General features: G+C 45.2%; 1 protein-coding gene across 1 annotated transcript in view; it reads left to right on the forward strand.

The window, feature by feature from the left end:
- Positions 1 to 22654, forward strand: part of LOC135524945 (pro-neuregulin-3, membrane-bound isoform-like) — a 356815-nt gene that overhangs the window by 285260 nt on the left and 48901 nt on the right. The window contains exon 9 of the mRNA XM_064952775.1: positions 8594 to 8621. Coding sequence (XP_064808847.1) covers positions 8594 to 8621 — 28 coding nt within the window. The remainder of the gene's footprint in view (positions 1 to 8593; positions 8622 to 22654) is intronic.

Here is a 22654-nt window from a genome sequence, read left to right on the forward strand (position 1 = left end):
AGATAAACCGGTACTGGTTTAAAAAAGTCATGGAAGTAGAGATCATTTTTTTGTATGGGCCTCAATCGTCCTAATCCACCACATCTACTTATGTCGGCCTTCCGCATCTGCGGTGAAAGTGGCAGAGCTAAAGCACTGTTTGTCAGACTAGAACACATCCTGAAAATCGTCTTCTCACGAAAACGTGTCAGGATTTGGCCAGGGTTGTTCCGGGTTTTGGTCACTAGATGCCCCCATTGTGCTTTTTGACCTTATGTTTTTTCCCTTGTTCCCCATTATTATTTGCACCTGTACCTCGTTTCCCCTGATTGAATTTAAACCCTTAGTTTCCCTCAGTTCTGGGCTCTGTGTTTGTATGTTAGCACCCAGCCCTAGTGTTCTGTGTTTTCCTGTCGATTCCGGTGGATGCTCTTGTGGAATTCTGTTTTTGTTTTTGAGTGTCTCTTGAGGCTTTTTTGTGCTATTCCTACCACCTTTTGGATTTGCCATTTTTGTATTTAAGGACTTCTCCTTTTTACTTTATTAAATACACCGTCTTAAGTACTGCTGTGTCTGCCTCATCTTCTGGGTTCTGCTGACTATTCGTGGCTCAGTTGGTTAAGTGACTGTTTCTCACTCCGGAGACCCAGGTTCGTAACCGGGTCCTGACAGAAACACAGAACCAAAAATGAACCCAGAGGCAGCCAGTTCCCAGGACCTTTTGCCATGCTGTCCCACCACCAGGAGACTGTCCAACGCCACGAAGCCGCCCTGGTTCAGCAAGAGGCCTTAATGGCTAGACATTCTCATCTTCTGTCGGAGATGCTGACTTCCATTAAGCAAATATCTGATCGTCTTACCCCGGCAACAGTTCCCATCCCAGTACCTCAGATTCACGTACCCATGGCAGTTAACCCCCTGGCTGAACCTCGTCTTCCACCTCCCCAACGGTTCTCAGGTGATCCAAGTGCTTGTAAAGGGTTTCTCACCCAATGTTCTCTCTCCTTTGAGCTACAACCCTCGTCGTTTCCCACCGACCGGTCTAAGATCGCTTATATCATCACCCTGCTGTCGGAAAAAGCCCTGGCCTGGGCTACTGCTGTGTGGGATGCCCATAGTTCCTGCTGTGCCAGCTATTCTGCCTTTGCTGAGGAATTCAAACGAGTGTTTCAAGGCCCAAGCAGTGGTTCTGACTCAGCCAAACAGCTCCTGACTCTCCACCAAGGTTGGCGCAGCGTGACGGACTATGCCATCCAGTTCCGCACGGTGGCAGCAGCAAGTGGCTGGAACAACGAGGTGCTCACGGTGTGCTTTCTGAAAGGCCTTTCCGACACTATCCAAGATGAACTGGCCACTCGGGAACCACCGGACAATCTCGAGTCCCTGATCAAGTTGGCCTCACGCATTGACCAGCGTCTGAGAGAGAGAGAACTCAACCGTAGACCTCTAGCCCCTATCAGTCCCAGCTCCGAGTCCCCACCTTTATCCTCGCTGGCTCCATCGGAACCCATGCAGATTGGACGCATCTCCCAGGCTGAGAGAGACCGCCGGATGAGGGAGCGACGCTGTCTATATTGCGGCAAACCGGGCCATTTCCGTTCCACGTGTCCCGGGCTCCAGGGAAACGCTCTGTCCCGTACAGACCGGGGGAACTGTAACGGGAAACATAACCTCCTCCCATCCGTCCAACTCCCGTCTGCTCATTCCAGTCACCCTCTCCTGGGACAACCACAAGCTTCACCTTCAAGCCTTGGTAGACTCTGGAGCCGCAGGTAACTTCATGGATGGTGTCTGGGCGAAGGAGAATGGCGTTCCCTCTGAACCTCTAAGTGAACCCATGAGGGTCACTACGTTGGATGGAAGCCCTTTGGGATCTGGACTTGTCACTCATGTCACTACCTCCTTGCGACTTTCAGTTTCACAACACCAGGAATTGATGAACTTTCATTTGATCTCCTGTTCCGAGTTCCCTCTCGTCCTTGGATACCCCTGGCTTCACAGCCATAACCCTCACATCGACTGGTCTGTGGGCACTATCAAGCAGTGGGGTCCTACGTGCCAAGCTACTTGTATTTTCCAGAATTCCCCGAGTTCTACTCCCAAGTCTTTAGAATCCATCGACCTGACCCGAGTTCCCGAGTGTTACCATGACCTCGAACTGGTGTTTAGCAAACAGAGGGCCACCATGCTACCACCCCATAGACCTTACGATTGCCCCATCGACCTGTTTCCGGGGACTTGCCCCCCCAGGGGTCGGATCTTTTCCCTATCTCCACCCGAACGAGCTGCTATGGATACCTACATCAAGGACGCTCTGGAAGCAGGCCTCATGCGTCCATCCACCTCCCCGGCGGGAGCAGGGTTTTTCTTTGTGGCCAAGAAAGACGGTGGATTACGTCCTTGCATCGACTACCGGGGACTCAATGCCATAACCGTCCGTAACCGTTACCCGCTACCCCTTATGGCCACAGCCTTCGAGCTGCTCCAGGAAGCAGTTGTTTTCACTAAGCTTGACCTGCGGAACGCATACCATCTTGTGCGGATCAGACCTGGTGACGAGTGGAAGACCGCTTTCAACACGCCTACTGGTCACTATGAATACTTGGTGATGCCCTTCGGCCTGACCAACGCCCCTGCGGTGTTCCAAGCGCTCATAAACGATGTGCTTAGGGATATGCTTAACATATTTGTGTTCGTTTACTTGGATGACATCCTTATCTTTTCGAGCTCCCTTCAAGAACACACTAAGCATGTCAGACAAGTACTCAAACGCCTCCTGGACAGCCATCTGTACGTTAAGCCGGAAAAATGTGAATTCCATTCATCCCGAGTACAATTCCTGGGATTTGTAGTGGAACCCGGTCGAGTCCAAATGGACCCCAGGAAGGTAGGGGCGGTAGCGGATTGGCCCACCCCCAAATCCGTTAAGGAAGTTCAGCGTTTCCTGGGCTTCACAAACTTTTACCGCAAGTTCATCAAGAACTTCAGCTTGGTGGCAGCCCCTCTCTCAGCTTTAACCAAGGGTGGCAATGCAAGGTTTTTGTGGGGAAGAGAAGCTGAGACGGCCTTCCAAGGACTCAAGCAGCGCGTTCTCTCTGCTCCCATCCTGATACTACCGACTACGGATGAACCATTTGTGGTGGAGGTAGACGCATCAGAGGTTGGTGTTGGAGCTGTCCTGTCTCAGAGGGGTGAAGACAAGAAGCTTCATCCGTGCGCTTTCTTCTCACACCGGCTTACCCTGACTGAGAGGAACTACGATGTGGGGGATCGTGAACTCCTAGCGGTTAAGATGGCATTGAAGGAATGGAGACACTGGCTCGAGGGGCTTCTCACCCGTTTCAAGTGCTTACGGACCACAAAAATCTGGAGTATATCCAGCAGGCGAAGCGGTTGAACTCTAGACAAGCTAGATGGTCTCTTTTCTTCAATCGATTCCAGTTTATCCTCACCTATCGGCCCGGGTCGAAGAATCTCAAACCGGATGCCCTGTCCCGAGTCTACGCTCCTGCCATTCGAGATGACACGGACATGCCTGTCCTTCCTGCTGCTAAGATTGTGGCTCCGATCTCGTGGCAAGTTGAGGATACCGTGAGACGTGTTCAAGCTAGCAAACCGGACCCGAAAGGAGGTCCTGCCAATCGGTTGTTTGTCCCCAAGGCAGTGAGGACTCAGGTCCTTCTGTGGGGGCACTCCTCTCGCCTCACCTGTCATCCGGGCGTAGGTCGCACCTTGGAGTTCATCCAGCGTAAGTTCTGGTGGCCTACCATAAGAGAAGACGTTGCCACTTTCGTCAATGCCTGTCCCGTGTGCTGCCAGGGCAAATCTTCTCACCTCCGCCCTCAAGGACTCCTTCACCCTTTACCTGTTCCCCACAGACCCTGGTCCCATATCTCATTGGACTTTATTACTGGACTTCCTCCATCCCATGGCAATACTACTATCCTAGTCATAATCGACAGGTTTTCAAAGGCGGCCAGGTTCGTCCCTCTGACTAAGTTACCTTCTGCCAAGGAAACGGCTGAGTTGGTAATTAATCATGTGTTCCGAGTCTTCGGCATTCCTCAAGATATGGTTTCTGACAGAGGTCCCCAGTTCGCCTCAAGGTTTTGGAAGGCCTTCTGCCAACTCATGGGGGCTTCTGCCAGTCTATCTTCAGGGTACCATCCGGAGTCCAACGGCCAAACAGAGAGGATGAATCAAGAGCTGGAAACCACCCTCCGATGTATGACTCGTGACAACCCGTCCACATGGTCATCCTTTATTGTTTGGGCCGAAACGCGCACAACACCTTGCGCTCCTCCTCCACTGGTATGTCCCCGCACGAGTGTCAGTTTGGCTATGCTCCTCCATTGTTCCCGGACCAGGAGGCAGAAGTCAGAGTGCCTTCAGCCTTGAAGTTCGTCAGACGCTGTCGGCTTATGTGGAGGAAGACCCGTCTTAATCTTATGCGTTCCTCACAGAGGTACCAACAACAAGCCAACAGACGTCGCCGTCCCGGGCCTACCCTGCGCCCCGGCCAGAGAGTCTGGCTCTCCACAAGAAACTTACCTCTACGGGTGGAGTCTCGCAAGCTGTCCCAAAAATACATCGGTCCCTTCAAGGTTGCCAGGAGAGTTTACCCAGTTTCTTATCGCCTACACTTACCCAGATCCCTTAAGATTAATCCCACATTTCACATTTCATTGTTAAAACCTGTTGTTTTTTCTCCCCTTGTCCCGGCAGACAGACCTCCCCCTCCGCCTTGTGTCATTGGAGGCCAGCCGGCTTATACCGTCCATCGGATACTGGATTCCCGCCGGGTGCAGCGGTCCTGGCAGTATCTGGTGGACTGGGAAGGCTACGGTCCCGAGGAGCGCTCCTGGGTTCCTGCCAAAGACATCCTGGATCCTGACTTCATTCGTCAGTTCAGGGCCCTCCACCCTGAGAGAGCTGGTAGGAACGTCAGGAGCCGTTCCTATGGGGGGGGGATTCTGTCAGGATTTGGCCAGGGTTGTTCCGGGTTTTGGTCACTAGATGCCCCCATTGTGCTTTTTGACCTTATGTTTTTTCCCTTGTTCCCCATTATTATTTGCACCTGTACCTCGTTTCCCCTGATTGTATTTAAACCCTTAGTTTCCCTCAGTTCTGGGCTCTGTGTTTGTATGTTAGCACCCAGCCCTAGTGTTCTGTGTTTTCCTGTCGATTCCGGTGTATGCTCTTGTGGAATTCTGTTTTTGTTTTTGAGTGTCTCTTGAGGCTTTTTTGTGCTATTCCTACCACCTTTTGGATTTGCCATTTTTGTATTTAAGGACTTCTCCTTTTTACTTTATTAAATACACCGTCTTAAGTACTGCTGTGTCTGCCTCATCTTCTGGGTTCTGCTGACTATTCGTGGCTCAGTTGGTTAAGTGACTGTTTCTCACTCCGGAGACCCAGGTTCGTAACCGGGTCCTGACAAAACGTTCATAGCATCCGAACGGTCTGGGCTACAAACTAATAACTAATGGACTGGATTGAGATCAGTATGAAGAAGGACCAGGCCCCCAGTGTCCGGTCTGGAGCATGAAGTCACAAGTTCTGTTGGTCAAACACTGCGTAGCAATCTGCTGGTCAACCACTGTGAAAAGCCCTGGTCTGCCCTAGAAAGCCTATAAATTACGGACACCAGAAGTGCCCCAAAAAGTAATTATATTTTCTGATCAATTTCAATCCCCGCGGTTAATTCTTGAAAGGTTTGCTACAAATAGAGATATTTAATTAAATAGTGATCCATTCTGACTCCTGCATTTGTCGTCACACAGGACCACGTGCTGACACAGATCAATCTGAGGAGACTCCCTTTTGACTCTCTCAGGCAGGATGAAAATATTTACATCGATCATGATCCTTTGCTAGTTACAGTGCCATTCAGGCCTATTCAGCAATATGGCTCGCTTCAAATGAATTAATTAAGGGTTTCCAAAGGAATATGTGGATGACATCCGCTCTGTCGCTATACTGGTTTTAAAACCTGTTTGTGATAGGGGGCAGCATTTTCACTTTTGGATGAATAGCGTGCCCAGAGTTAACTGCCTCCTACTCAGTCCCAGATGCTAATATATGCATATTATTATTAGTATTAGATGGACAACACTCTGAAACTGTTTGAATGATGTCTGTGAGTATAACAGAACTCATGTGGCAGGCAAAAACCCAAGAAAAATCTAATCAGGAAGTGGGAAATCTGAGGTTTGTAGTTTTTCAAAGCTTGGCTGACCGAATACACAGTTTCTATGGGGTCAAGTTGCACTTCCTAAGGCATCCACTAGATGTCAACCGGCTTTAGAAACTTGTTTCAGGCTTCTGCTATAAAGGAGGGGGAATGGGAGCTGTTTGACGTGTTTCTACGACCTTTAACGGAATATTTCGAGTTTTTGTCTGGATGTAGTGCTTGTGCCTCATGAAGATGGATTACTGGGCTGAACACACTAACAACAAGTGGCTATCTGGACATAAATTTTGGAATTTATGGAACAAATCAGTCATTTATTGTCGAACTGGGATTCCTGGGAGTGCATTCTGATGAAGATCATCAAAGGTAAGTGAATATTTATAATGTTATTTCTAACTTCTGTTGACTCCAACATGGCAGATATTTCTTTGGCAAGATTGGGCTTTGAGCGCCGTACTCAGATTATGCTTTTTCCGTAAAGTTTTTTTAAAAATCTGACACAGCGGTTGCATTAAGGAGAAGTCTATCTTTAATTCTGTGAGTAACACTTGTATCTTTTATCAACGTGTATTATAAGTATTCCTGTGATTTGATGTGGCCACAACGTAGCCACATCAAAATCACCGGATGTTTTGGAATCAAAACATTACTGCACGTAATGTGCCAATTGAGATTTGGGGATTTTATTATGCACATTATCGAACAAAACATACATGTATTGTGTAACATGATGTCCTATGACATGATCATCAAAGGTTAGTGATTAATTTTATCTATATTTCTGCTTTTTGTGACTCCTATCTTTGGCTGAAAAAATGGCTATGTGTTTTTTTGACTTGGCTCTGACCTAACATATGTTGTGCTTTCGCAATAAAGCCTTTTTGAAATTGGACACGATGGGTAGATTAACAAGATGTTTATCTTTTATTAGCTGTATTGGACGTGTTAATGTGTGAAACTTACATATTTCAAAAAAATATTTTTGAATTTTGCGCGCTGCCTCTTCAGCGGAATGTTGTCGAGGGGTTTTGCTAGCGGAACACCTGCCCTAAAAATGTTAACCTGTTGAATCTATGGTTGTTTTTTATTATTTTTTATTTTTTAATAACGTTCCCAAAGTAATCGGGCTATTTTTCAGGACCAGAAAATAGAATATGCATATAATTGACAGCTTAGGAAAGAAAACACTCTAAAATTTCCAAAACTGTAAAGATATTGTCTGTGAGTATAACAGAACTGATATTGCAGGCAAAATAATGAAAAAAATCTAATCAGGAACGCAGCGGTTTCTAAATAAGAGTCCCTTCCTATGCTTGCTTCTCTATTGAGCAGTGAATGGGATATCAAAGAGATTCATTTTTCAATGGCTTCCTTAATGTGTCTAGTATAACAAGACGTAGTTTCAGGCTTTTATTTTGAAAAATGAGCCTGAGCGACAACATTGCGTCAGTGTCCACCTGATGGCTCTTTGTGTATTTCTCGCGCAAAGACATAGGTAGCCATTTTTCCACCCGGTCTTACTGAAAAAATCTCTGTCCCGGTTGATATATTATCGAATAGATATTTGAAAAACACCTTGAGGATTGATTATAAACAACGTTTGCCATGTTTCTGTCAATATTATGGAGCTAATTTGGAATATTTTTTGTTGTTGTCATGACCACAATTTCCGGTCGTTTTCTTAGCCAAACGTGAAGAACTAATGGAGCTATTTTTGGCTAAAAAAAGAATTTTTCTGGAAAAAAGGAACATTTGCTTTCTAACTGGGAGTTTCGTGAGTGAAAACATACGAAGCTCATCAAAGACAAAAGATTTAATTTGATTGCTTTTCTGATTTTCGTGACCAGATTGCCTGCTGCTAGCTAGGCAAAATGCTATGCTAGGCTATTGATAAACTTACACAAATGCTTGTCTTGCTTTGGCTGTAAAGCATATTTTCAAAATCTGAGATGACAGGGTGATTAACAAAATCCTAAGCTGTGTTTGAATATATTTCACTTGTGATTTCATGAATATGAATATTTTCTAGTAAGATGTTTGGTCCGTTGCGTTATGCTACTTAGTGTCAGTTGATAACAATTCTCCTGGATCCGGGATGGGTAGTTACAAGAGGCACTGACGACACATTTTGTTCGTCTCATGATTAACTTGGGCAAATTAATGCATTTTCTAATGAGTTAAATACATTTAGTTAATTTCCTATTAAATTCAAACAATTTTTAATTATGTTGAATTAAATTTTATCTTGAATTATGTGACTCCTACATCCTACATATATCTGAGATTCATTATTTACCATGAGCATGTATACCTTAAAATGTATTCTGCTTTCAAAACATGCCCTTCACCAACTGCTGTTTTCAGCGCTCACCATAGGTTATGGACACAGGAGGTTGGTGGCATCTTAATTGGGGAGGACAGGCATGTGGTAATGGATGGAGCGGAATCAGTGGAATGGTGTCCAATACACCAAACACGTTCGGTTCCAGCCGTTATCCAGCACCCCTCAGCAGCCTCCACTGGTTGTGGATGTGATCTGGTCTCTGGCCAATGTAGAACAGTCCAGCGCTTTTTCTTAAACCATTGCAGGGTGCTTTTTATGGAGATATAATTATATTATAGAATTTACCTTATTCTGGAACGTCACAGTGATCTCGGGAAGTTAGTTGCAATTGTGTTTCTATTTCCGGCAACATTTGCGCGAACTTAGCGCATGCGGGAGGCGAAATAGGCAAAAGTGGTATTTTTAGTTGAGAGCTTGATAGTTTTACACTGACAGAACCGCACTAAATCCTAAAATCGGCAAGTATTATGTTCAGTACGAGGCTGTCATAATAATTGGATGAAGAGACAGTTTTTACAACAACAACTTTTTGAACACCAACCTCTACGATGTCGATCTGAATATACATGTGAATGTCCCACACAACCTGCATCCACCTCCCAAAGAGACAGAGTCTTTGCGGTTCTGGTTCAAAGCGTTGAACCTAAGAAATCCACCAAAACGTCCCTTTATGTGCTCCTACCAATTATTTGACAAGAAGCCTACAGTGAAGCATCCTTTCCCAGAAAAATGGCTTGGCTACGATACTCCACTCGTGAAGAAGCGTCGGGCGTTGGTCAGGCAGTCATCAGTGACAGGTAAGCCAAATGCTTGAGCAGTTTGACAGCTCTCATTGTGTGTCTCCCTCTTGCTCTTATGCCTAAGCACAGTCTCATAATAGCACAATTTGTTTCCTCCACCATTCAATAAAAATTCCCATTTTATATACACGGTTGGTCCATTGACTTGTTTAAAACTTCTTTTGGCACAAATCCCGTTAACGGGATCATTTTGACAACAGCCAGTGAAACTGCAGGGCGCCAAATTCAAACAACAAAAATCTCATAATTAAAATTCCTCAAACATACTAGTAGTATTATACACCATTTTAAAGATACACTTCTTGTTAATTCAACCACTGCGTCCGATTTCAAAAAGACTTTACGGCGAAAGCATACCTTGCGATTATGTTAGGTCAGCGCCTCATCACAAAAAACACAGCCATTTTCTAGCCAAAGAGAGGAGTCACAAAACGCAGAAATAGAGATTAAATGAATCAATAACCTTTGATGATCTTCATCAGATGGCACTCACAGGACTTGATGTTACACAATACATGTATGTTTTGTTCGATAAAGTTCATATTTATATCAAAAAATCGCAGTTTACATTGGCGCGTTATGTTCAGTAATGTTTTGCCTCTAAGAAACATATGTGGTCAGTACTGCCATCTGGCAACCTACCTGGGTGCATGCCTGGTTGACCAGGTTGGCTGCGATGGAACTCAGCAATTATGGGCGTACTCTGGCTCCAGGTGGTGGGATTTGGCAGAGACCAGGCAGTGAAGAGTCGTCTCCAGATCCTGATTGGCTCGCTCTGACTGGCCATTAGACTGGGGGTGAACCCGGAGGACAGGCTGGCCGATGACCCAATGAACGTGCAGACTCAATGAGCTGCACCAAGAGCTGGGCCGTCTCCTTGGCTGAGGGTAGCTTGGGGAAAGGAATCAATGGGGTGGCTTTGGAAAACCAAGTCACCACGGTAAGGATAACTGTAGTGGGAGAGGGGTCTTACAATCCTTCCCTTCTATTAATACAACATAAGCATAATCAATTATTATAATACATCAAACAATTGGTGCAGCGCCTATCATGACCCCAAGTTGACTCCATCACCTGCAGCTATGATGTACCCAAGGAAGAAGATGGTGGAGCGATGGAATTAGCATTTTTCCGCTTTGAATAACAGCTGATTCTCCAGGAGACACTGGAAGACTTGTATGACTTTGAGGACATATTGAGCAGTATGGGAAAACATGAGGATGTCATCAAGATAGACGAATATGAACCGGTTCAACATGTCCTGGAGACATGTTTACCAGGGCCTGGAACACAGCAGGAGCCTTGGCAAAGCATGGCAAAGTGGGCTCCAACCCAGAATAGAACCAGTATCCCAGTTGATCAGCGGAATGTGCCTCTGGAGCCAGGTAAATCCCAAAACCACAGCTGCATGAGAGGGTATGATGGGCAGGAACTGCATATTCACTGTGATTACCCTTAGCTCTCAAGTTAATGGGACACGTAGTGTGGGTGTCTCAGCCAATAGAGCTTCCATCCAACACTCTGACGCACATGGGAATAGAGAGGGGTTGGGTGGGGATTCCCAGCTCCAAAACCAGGGTAACGTCCATAAAGCTCTCGTAAGCCCCAGAGTCTATGGGCACCTGGGGTAATTTGGACTGGTCACCACACGACAGGGTAGCATGGAGAGGGGTACGAGAAATGGAAGATGGGAACTCCCCGTACGGCCCACCAGCGTACTAGTACCTAATTGATGAACCAGGTTCTATAATTGACAGGTAGATAAGAAATGTCCCGTAGCTCCACAATACAGACAGCTCTGGGTGTTAAGTCTGCATAAGCGCTCGGCAGGAGACAATCTAGCCCTGCCCAGTTGTATGGGCTCCGGGGGAGATGACTCGATTGCCTTCGGTGACCCCCAAGAGAACTCAGGTGACATCAGATCCACTCGGAAATGTGGGCTTGGGAATATCAGTTGTTGTGTTCACTAGATGTGGTCAGAAGTTGTGTGGTGGTGGTCAGAAGTTGTGTGGTTGTGGTAAGTAGTTAAGTTCAGTAGATGAGTGGTCTATAGTTTTGTCATCAGAAGTTATGTAGTTGCGGTCAGAAGTTGTGTTCAGTAGATGAGTGGTCAGTAGTTTAGTGGCCAGAAGATGTGTGGTTGTGGTCACTAGTTGTGTTCAGTAGATGAGTGGTCAGTAGTTCTGCAGTCAGAAGTTGTGTGGTGGTGGTTAATAGATGTGGTAAGCAGATGTGTGCTTGTGGTAAGAAGATGTATGCTTGTGGTCAGAAGTTGTATGGTTCTGTTCAGAAGTTGTGGTCAGTAGTTACAGTGGCTTGCAAAAGTATTCACCCCCCATTGCCATTTTTCCTATTTTGTTGCCCTACATCCTGAAATTAAAATTGATTTCTGGGGAGGTTGTATCATTTTATTTACACAATATGCCTACCACTTTGAAGATAAAAATATTTTCCACGTGAAACAAACAAGAAATAAGACAACAAACTGAAATCTTGAGCATGCGTAACTTCACCCCCATGAGTCAAAACTATGTAGAGCCACCTTTTGCAGCAATTACAGCGGCAAGTCTCTTGGGGTATGTCTATAATGCTTGGCACATCTAGCCACTGGGATTTTTGCCAATTCGTCAAGACAAAACTGCTCCAGCTCTTTCAAGTTCGATGGGTTCCGCTGGTATAAAGCAATCTTTAAGTCAAGCCACAGATTCTCAATTGGATTGAAGTCTGGGCTTTGACTAGGCCATTCAAAGACATTTAAATGTTTGCCCTTAAACCACTCAAGTGTTGCTTTAGCACGCCCTACTTTAGTTATTTCCCTGCTGGAAGGTGAACCTCTGTCCCAGTCTGTCACGGTCATCCTCCTCTTCATCTGAAGAGGAGAGGCGAGAAGGATTGGAGGACCAAAATGCGGCGTGGTATGTGTTCATCATTAATTTTAATAAAGAAAACACTGAACACTGAAACACTATACAAAAACAATAACCGAAATAACAACAGAAGATGTCGTTCCCATAGCAACGATTAAAACATTCCCTAACCAGAAACCTTGGATTGATGGCAGCATTCGCGTGAAACTGAAAGCGCGAACCACTGCTTTCAATCAGGGCAAGGTGTCTGGTAACATGACTGAATACAAACAATGCAGCTATTCCCTCCGTAAGGCTATCAAACAAGCTAAGCGTCAGTACAGAGACAAAGTAGAATCCCAATTCAACGGCTCAGACACAAGAGGCATGTGGCAGGGTCTACAGTCAATCACGGACTACAGGAAGAAATCCAGCCCAGTCACGGACCAGGATGTCTTGCTCCCAGGCAGACTAAATAACTTTTTTGCCCGCTTTGAGGACAATACAGTGCCACTGACACTGCCTGCAACGGAAAAATGCGGTCTCTCCTTCACTGCAGCCAAGGTGAGTAAAACATTTAAACGTGTTAACCCTCGCAAGGCTGCAGGCCCAGACGGCATCCCCAGCCGCGCCCTCAGAGCATGCGCAGACCAGCTGGCTGGTGTGTTTACGGACATATTCAATCAATCCCTATACCAGTCTGCTGTTCCCACATGCTTCAAGAGGACCACCATTGTTCCTGTTCCCAAGAAAACTAAGGTAACTGAGCTAAACGACTACCGCCCCGTAGCACTCACTTCCGTCATCATGAAGTGCTTTGAGAGACTAGTCAAGGACCATATCACCTCCACCCTACCTGACACCCTAGACCCACTCCAATTTGCTTACCGCTCAAATAGGTCCACAGACGATGCAATCTCAACCACACTGCACACTGCCCTAACCCATCTGGACAAGAGGAATACCTATGTGAGAATGATGTTCATCGACTACAGCTCGGCATTCAACACCATAGTACCCTCCAAGCTCGTCATCAAGCTCGAGACCCTGGGTCTCGACCCTGCCCTGTGCAACTGGGTACTGGACTTCCTGACGGGCCGCCCCCAGGTGGTGAGGGTAGGTAACAACATCTCCTCCCCGCTGATCCTCAACACTGGGGCCCCACAAGGGTGCGTTCTGAGCCCTCTCCTGTACTCCCTGTTCACCCACGACTGCATGGCCACGCACGCCTCCAACTCAATCATCAAGTTTGCGGACGACACAACAGTGGTAGGCTTGATTACCAACAACGACGAGACGGCCTACAGGGAGGAGGTGAAGGCCCTCGGAGTGTGGTGTCAGGAAAATAACCTCACACTCAACGTCAACAAAACTAAGGAGATGATTGTGGACTTCAGGAAACAGCAGAGGGAACACCCCCTATCCACATCGATGGAACAGTAGTGGAGAGAGTAGCAAGTTTTAAGTTCCTCGGCATACACATCACAGACAAACTGAATTGGTCCACTCACACAGACAGCATCGTGAAGAAGGCGCAGCAGCGCCTCTTCAACCTCAGGAGGCTGAAAAAATTTGGCTTGTCACCAAATGCACTCACAAACTTCTACAGATGCACAATCGAGAGCATCCTGGCGGGCTGTATCACCGCCTGGTACGGCAACTGCTCCGCGCTCAACCGTAAGGCTCTCCAGAGGGTAGTGAGGTCTGCACAACGCATCACCGGGGGCAAACTACCTGCCCTCCAGGACACCTACACCACCCGATGTTACAGGAAGGCCATAAAGATCATCAAGGACATCAACCACCCGAGCCACTGCCTGTTCACCCCGCTATCATCCAGAAGGCGAGGTCAGTACAGGTGCATCAAAGCTGGGACCGAGAGACTGAAAAACAGCTTCTATCTCAAGGCCATCAGACTGTTAAACAGCCACCACTAACATTGAGTGGCTGCTGCCAACACACTGACACTGACTCAACTCCAGCCACTTTAATAATGGGAATTGATGGGAAATGTAAATATATCACTAGCCACTTTAAAAAATGCTACCTTATATAATGTTACTTACCCTACATTATTCATCTCATATGCATAAGTCTATACTGTACTCTATATCATCGACTGCATCCTTATGTAATACATGTATCACTAGCCACTTTAACTATGCCACTTTGTTTACATACTCATCTCATATGTATATACTGTACTCGATACCATCTACTGTATCTTGCCTATGCTGCTCTGTACCATCACTCATTCATATATCCTTATGTACATATTCTTTATCCCCTTACACTGTGTATAAGACAGTAGTTTAGGAATTGTTAGTTAGATTACTTGTTGGTTATTACTGCATTGTCGGAACTAGAAGCACAAGCATTTCGCTACACTCGCATTAACATCTGCTAACCATGTGTATGTGACAAATACAATTTGATTTGATTTGAAGCTAATGAGAACTGTACTGAAACAAGCAATCAACATAGACAATCACCCACAAACAAACAGTGCAACCCAGGCTACCTAAGTATGATTCTCAATCAGAGACAACTAATGACACCTGCCTGTGATTGAGAACCATACTAGGCCGAAACATAGAAATCCCCAAATCATAGAAAATCCAACATAGACTGCCCACCCCAACTCACGCCCTGACCATACTAAATAATGAATACAAAACAAAGGAAATAAAGGTCAGAACATGACACCGTCTCAAATTTCTTGAAGACTTAAACAGGTTTTCCTCAAGAATTTCCCTGTATTTAGCGCCATCCATCATTCCTTCAATTCTGACCAGTTTCCCAGTCCCTGCCGATGAAAAACATTGCCACAGCATTATGCTGCCACCACCATGCTTCACTGTGGGGTTGGTGTTCTCGGAGTGATGAGAGGTCTTGGGGTTGCGCCAGACATAGCGTGGTCCTTGATGGCCAAAAAGATACATTTTTGTCTCATCTGACCAGAGTACCTTCTTCCATATGTTTGGGGAGTCTCACACATGCATTTTGGCGAACACTAAATGAGTTTTCCAATTTTTTCTTTAAGCAATGGCTTTTTTCTGGCCACTCAGAAGTTGGAAGTTGTGTGGTTGCTGTAAGTATTTGTGTGGTTGTGGTTAGAAGTTGTGTGTTGTGGTCAGAAGTCGTGTGGTTGTGGTCACTAGATGTGATCAGAAGTTATGTAGTTATAGTCATTGATTTTGTGGTTGTGGTCAGTAGATGAGTTATCACTTGTAGAGTGGTCAGAAGTTGTGCGATTCTGGTCAGTAGTTGGTGGTTGTGGTCAGAATGTTTGTGATTGTGGTCAGTTGTTGTGTGGTGGTGGTTACTAGAAGTGGTAAGCAGATGTGTGCTTGTGGTCAGAATTTGTGTTGTATGGCTCAGTAGTTGTGTGGTTGCGGTCAGCAGCTAAGGTCACTCATTGTGGTAAGCAGTGGTGTGGTTGTGGTCAGACGGTGTGTAGTGGTGGTTAGAAGTTGTGACCAGCATTTGGGTGGTGAGTAGTTGTGTGGTCAGAAGTTGTGCTGCTGGTCAGTAGTTATGTTGCTGTGATTACCAGATGTGGTCATCAGGTGTATGGTTACGGTCAGAAGTTGTGTGGTTGTGGTCTGTTGCAGTGGCAGGTAGATACTGTGGCAGATGGCAGGTAGAAGTGAGGGGACTGGTGATTGAAGGAAGATGTCTTTCAGCCCCCTTGCTCCACCCCAGAACTTTATATGGACTTCCTGCCCCAACAAGGCAACCCAGTGGATCATTAAGCCATCGAGTGCTTGGGGATAAAAGAGGAAGCGGGCTGTACAAAGAGGGAGAGGACTGAGAGGGAAATGTGTGTTATGGAGAGTGTAAGAAGCAGGAGAATTCTGTATGATTACCCGCTGTCAACGGATTGTTAGAGCCCCCCCCCCTTGTCTCCTGTGTGCAATTATCCCTAACAAATTCCCCATTTGCATTCCAGTTGTGCTCCTTGCGCGTGTTTGGTTATTGAACTTGATGAATTAGGAAACCCCACACCTTTTAGCCTGCTACAATATCTTTTCATTAGATGTGTGGTCTGAAGTTGTGTTCTTGTGGTAAGTAGTTGTGTGGCTGTGGACCTTAGTTGTGTGGTTCTGGTTGCTAGATGTGGTAATATAATATTTGATTGTGGTCAGAAGTTGTATGGTTGTGGTCACTAGTTGTCGTGATCAGTTGTGTGGTTGTTGTCAGAAGTCGTGTGGGTGTGGTCAGTAGATGCGATCAGCAGTTGGGTGGTCAGTAGTTGTGTTGTCAAAATTGGTTATTTTGGTCAGTAGTTTTGTTTTGGTCACTAGATGTGGTCAGTGGTTTTGTTTAGTAGATTAGTGGTCAGTAGTTGTGTGTTTTGTGGTCAGTATTTGTGGTAAGCGGTGTGGTTGTGATTAGAAATTGTCTGGCTGTTAATTCATTTATTTTTTATTTAACCTTTTTAACTAGGCTGAGACTTGATTACACACAGGTGGATTGTATTTATCATCATTAGTCATTTAGGTCAACATTGGATCATTCAGAGATCCTCACTGAACTTCTGGAGAGAGTTTGCTGCACTGAAAGTAAAGGGGCTGAATAATTTTGCACGCCCAATTTTTCAGTTTTTGATGTGTTAAAAAAGTTTGAAATATCCAATAAATGTCGTTCCACTTCATGATTGTGTCCCACTTGTTGTTGATTCTTCACAAAAAAATACAGTTTTATATCGTTATGTTTGAAGCCTGAAATGTGGCAAAAGGTCGCAAAGTTCAAGGGGGCCGAATACTTTCGCAAGGCACTGTACTTCTATAAACCAATGAGGAGATGGGAGAGGCAGGACTTGCAGCGTGATCTGCATCAGAAATAGAACTGACTTCTATTTTATCCCTTGGGAACGCAGACGCTCGTTGGCGCACGCGAGCAGTCTGGGTGCAATAATTGAACATGTATGTCTACATTTATTTTGCAATAATCATGCGTGCGATGCGTAGTCAGCCGGTCATCTGACCAGAGTACCTTCTTCCATATATTTGGGGATTCTCCCACCTGCCCTTTGACAAACACCAAACGTGTTTGCTTATTTTTTTCTTTCACTAATGTTTTTTTTCTGGCCACTCCTCCGTAAAGCCCAGCTCTGTGGAGTGGATGGCATAAAGTGGTCCTATGGACATATACTCCAATCTCCGCTGTGGAGCTTTGCAGCTCCTTCAGGGTTATCTTTGGTCTCTTTGCTGCCTCTCGGATTAATACCCTCCTTGCCTGGTCCATGAGTTTTGGTGGGCGGCCATCTCTTGGCAGGTTTGTTGTGGTGCCATATTCCTTCCAATTTTTTAATAATGGATTTAATGGTAATCCATGGGAAGTTCAAAGTTTCAGATATGTTTTTATAACCCAATCTTGATCTTTAGTTCTCCACAACTTTGTCTCTGACCTGTTTGGAGAGTGTTGTGGAAATATTTCTCAGATATCGGAGCTTGTAAATTCAAATAGACTTTATTACAAAAAGTAACAAAGCCGAGCAATTCTCTGGAAGAACTAAATTATCTTGTTACAGACCTCAGGCTTAATAGGTTTCCACCTTCAGATACCACACATAGTCTATCCCCTCGATGTAGATGAGTAATAGCCCTTGGCCTCTCGCCACCATTATCTCTCTGTCTCAATTCTTGCTTGTTTACAGATTCTGTTGGTGGCTTATCCATAGCAATGACACAAACAAATAATACAGAGACACATGTAATGCGGGTGTCTGTCTAATGATACTCAGGATTTCCCTGGCTTTCCCTAAAGCTGTAATGGCACAGACATACATTGGGGAGAACAAGTATTTGAAACACTGCCGATTTTGCAGGTTTTCCTACTTACAAAGCACGTAGAGGTCTGTAATTTTTTATCATAGGTACACTTTAACCGTGAGAGACGGAATCTAAAACAAAAATCCAGAAAATCACATTGTATGATTTTTAAGTAATTCATTTGCATTTTATTGTTTTGGCCGGTACATTTTTTGTATATGTGAAGCTTTTAGAGGTTTAGTGCTTTTATATTTAATAATCTCAGCCCACCCAGTTGATATTCATTATATAGATAGGCACGCTTTATCTTGTCTGGTTATTATCCCAGATAAAGCAACAAATATGAAAAACAAATCAGGAGTTGGCAACACCATAAGTGAGTAAACTGAGATAACTAAGGAGATAATCTGGGGTAATTTTCCATAAATAGACAGGTATTTACCTCTCCATGGTTGGTCTATTTGTAATGGTTTTCTAATGAAATCATTTAAAACCTCTTAGAGATCGGGCTACTTTTTTCAACATTCTGTTAAAAATCGAGCAACATTTCAACATCCTGCTACTCATGCCAGGAATATAGTATATGCATATGATTAGTATGTGTGCATAGAAAACACTCTGAAGTTTCTAGAACTGGTTCAATGGTGTCTGTGACTATAACAGAACGAGTTCCGTGGTCAAAATCGCCAGAAAACCTGGACACTAAATTGACGGAGAAAAAATCAATCCGCCAGTCCATGTATTGTCTATTGGAAGAAAAAATACTTAATGCTGAGAATACAGTTCCTATAGCTTCCACACGATGTCGCCAGTGTTGTGATTTCGATTCAACTAAATCGTTGGTCATCTGAGTAATAGCCACATCCGGTTGTCAAGTCCACAGCTGTAAACAATGGAACTGGAAAAGTTGACTACGTTTCCCAAACTTGTGCCTATTGAATACAGATCGCTCCGTGATCAATTTGATCGTTTATTAACGTTTAGTAATACCTAAAGTTGGATTACAGAAGTAGTTTGAAGTGTTTTGTCAAAGTTTATAGGCAACTTTTTTAATTTTAAAAAATAACGTCGCATTTAAAAAAATTGTTTTTCCTGGATCTGATGGTCTTCATAAATGGACATTTTGGGTACACAAGGACCGATTTAATCGAAAAGAAAGACCCAATTGTGATGTTTATGGGACATATAGGAGTGCCAACAAAGAATCTCGTCAAAGGTAATGAATGTTTTATATTTTATTTCTGCATTTTGTGTAGCGCCGGCTACGCTAATTCCTTTGTTTACGTCCCCTTCTGGTATTTCGGCGTGTTGCCTGCTATCAGATAATAGCTACTCATGCTTTCGCCGAAAAGCATTTTACAAATCTGACTCGTTGGCTAGATTCACAACGAGTGTAGCTTGAATTGAGTACCCTGCATGTGAATTTTAATGAACGTTTGAGTTTTAACGAGTGCTATTAGCATTTGGCGTAGTGCATTTGCATTTATTGTTGGCAGGGGGTGCGGTTGCGTCCCGGGTGGGCCAGACAGGTTAAATGTTTTGTGAATGAATACCAAATATTTCTACTTCAATGTCAGCCCATTTTATAGGTAAACTGCAGGGTAATGTAAAAGCTTTGTTTTAGCCATAGCCATTACGTAATATGGTACACTGTTCATAATCAGGCTTTAGTCCAGAAAAGTTATCTAGATCTTCAATGAAACATTGCAGTGATCTAGCTTGCGGACTTAATATAAAACTTGAGTCATTGGCATACATGGACAACTGATTTTAACTTCTAGAATTTCGATGGCCATAACGAATAAATATGGTGTCAGTGGACACCGTTGTTCGAACTCTCTGAGAAGTAGCCTGTAATGATGGGGCGGTGAGTCGGAGGTGGGTGCAGGTGAAATGTTTTAATAAAACAAAAAACCAAGAACACGACACTAACATAAGTCAATATGCTGATACACAAGAACAATACCAACTGATGAGTGAACATGCGAGAGTGACTTAAAGGGGAGGAAATGATGAAGGTAATGGAGTCCAGGTGTGAATCATAATGATTCACTGGTGTGCGTAATGATGAATCTCAGGACCGGTGGTTAGTACTCTGACGACGTTGTACTCTGGAGGGGAGGAGCAGGAGCAGACGTGACAGTACCCCCCCCCCCTGACGTGCGGCTTCAGCCGACCAGGGGGATGACCCCAAAGAAGAGGAGCGGGTCGGTCCAGGCAGCGAAGGTGGAAATCACAGATGATGTTGGGATCCAGAATGTCCTCCACCAGGAACCCAACACCACTCCTCAGGTCCATTCTCCTCCCAGTCCACCAGATACTGGTCCCGACGTCGGGAGTCCAGTAGGGATCTGACAGCGTACGCCAGGCTCCCCTCAATGTTCGGGGGGGGGTGGAGGGGTGGGGAACAATATCAGCTATGGGACCAGGAACCACCAGCCTGAGAAGGGAGACATGAAAATAGTTTAAGACACGGTAGTCACTGGGAAGCTGTAACCTATACGTCACCTTATTGACCCTCCGGAGAACCTTGAACGGCCCCACAAACCGGGGGCTCAACTTTTTGCAGGGCAGGCGGAGTGGAAGTTTCCTGGTAGAGAGCCAGACGCGGTCCCCAGGATGAAACACAGGGCTCTCTTGCGGTAACGGTCTGCCTGCTCCTTCTGACGATGGACAGCGCACTGGAGTCTCGCATGAGCATTGTTCCACACCTCCTCCGCATGCCGGAATCACTCATCAACCACAGGAGCCGCGGTCTGGCCCGGGGAGGAGTGACATAGAGAATTCTGGGTGTACTCTGCCCAAGGAAGGAAACGTGCCCACTCACCCTGCCGGTCCTAACAGTGACTCCTCAGGAACCTCCCCAGCTCCTAATTCATCCTCTCCACCTGCCCATTAGACTGAGGCCGATAACCGGATGTGAGGCTAACCATGACCCCGTGCTTCTCCAAGAAGGCCCTCCATACTCGGGATGTGAATTGGAGGCCACGGTCCGAGACGGTGTCCTCCGGAAGGCCATAATAAGGAAGACCTGCTGAAATTGTGCCTTAGCGACCTGGAGAGCAGTGGGAAGACCAGGAAGAGAGATGAAGAGACATAACTTGGAGAATTGAACACCCCCATAGAGACTGCCAGAGGTCTGGACAACAGGCCCTCCGATTTGACACACTGAACTCTATCTGAGAAGTGGTTGGTGAACCAGCTGAGGCAGTCATTTGAGAAGCCAAGGCTATTTAGTCTGCCAATAAGAATGTGGTGAACTGCAGTTGACATAGCTAAGTAAATGGAAGAATACTCTTATTGCAATGTGAATGGCTCTTAAAAGAGCCTTTGGTTGTGCATAGTGTAGTCTATGGTGTTGCCAGGGTACAGCACCCTCTTCGAAGAAGTAGCAGGTGAGGATCTCCCGCATGCGGATTGCCTCTCTTGCAGCAGACTTCTTCTCTGGCACATGGCGGAGAGTTGCAGATCCCCTCCTGGTCCTCGTGTCCATCGTCATGAAGTTATGCAGGACACAGGGAGCCTTTACACACCTGAATTCAGGAGGCAGTCCCAGATGGCCCTGGTCACTCAACCTTGCAGTGCCCTACACGTTAACTGTATGTAATAATTTTGAAGGAATCTCCAGTTACAAGGTTTCTGTAGGAATATGGAAGACAATGTAATTAGACTTTTGCATTGTGGATTGCTCAAGTATAATATACCTTATAACAAATCATGATAACATTGGATTGATAGATGCTTGGGCACACGTTTAGCATATAACAGAAGAGGATCATATCAAGGATAGCATCACAAATTAATACATACATATCACTTGAAACTTGATGATGAGTTGATAATTTGAATCAGCTGTGCAGTGCTAAGGCAAAAACAGAAATGTGCACTCCTTTGAGTCCCCAGGACCAGGACTGAGAAACACTGCTCTTCATTGGGACCTCTTCATATGTAGACAGGCTTTCACATCTCTCTGTATCTGAGGACAGAAAACCTCACAAAAAATAGACTTCATTATAGTCAAATAACATAATAATAGGGTGGTGTAATCTCCGCCCTCACTTCTAGGGACTGGAACTGCACAAAAGTACAAACCCCATCCAGAATAGACTACGCTCTCACTTTGACAATAGGGCTGCTATCCTTTCACCCTCCTCCATGGCTGTTAGCTAGCTAGTTTTTTACCGTGAGAAATACATCAAGAAAGCTAGCTAATATGAAGTTAGATAGGTATATTTAATTCACTTAGCTATCTATACAGTATTTGAAGTTGGCTAGATAGATAGCTAGCCAACTAGCTAGCTCATTTAGCAGCTCATTTGACTTAGCCTGCACTGTAGCTAGTTAGCTAATAGTACCTTGTTGTTTTTAACATTTCTAAATGTATTTACTTACTTGAATAGGTTCTCCCAGCCATGTGGATGATTGGAAACAGGGCAGCAAAGTTTGTTTGTCACCTGAGCGTTGTAGAGGATATCGCTATTGAACTACATGTATGTACCCATTTAATAACCAGACTTTCATACAAACTTGCTATGCTGAATTCTTGATGCACAATCGAACGTGCTGCTATATGCTGCCATATGCTGCCAGCATGCCCACAAGCGAGTCACAATGGGCGGCCTAATCGCCACGCGGCAATTTACCTCTATCTAGTGTAAATGCACCGTTAGGCCTACAACTCCATGTCATTTCAAAAACGTAGCTTCTCAAAGATG

This window comes from Oncorhynchus masou, chromosome 31 (genome assembly GCF_036934945.1).
Source record: "Oncorhynchus masou masou isolate Uvic2021 chromosome 31, UVic_Omas_1.1, whole genome shotgun sequence".
Taxonomy (NCBI): Eukaryota; Metazoa; Chordata; class Actinopteri; order Salmoniformes; family Salmonidae; genus Oncorhynchus; species Oncorhynchus masou.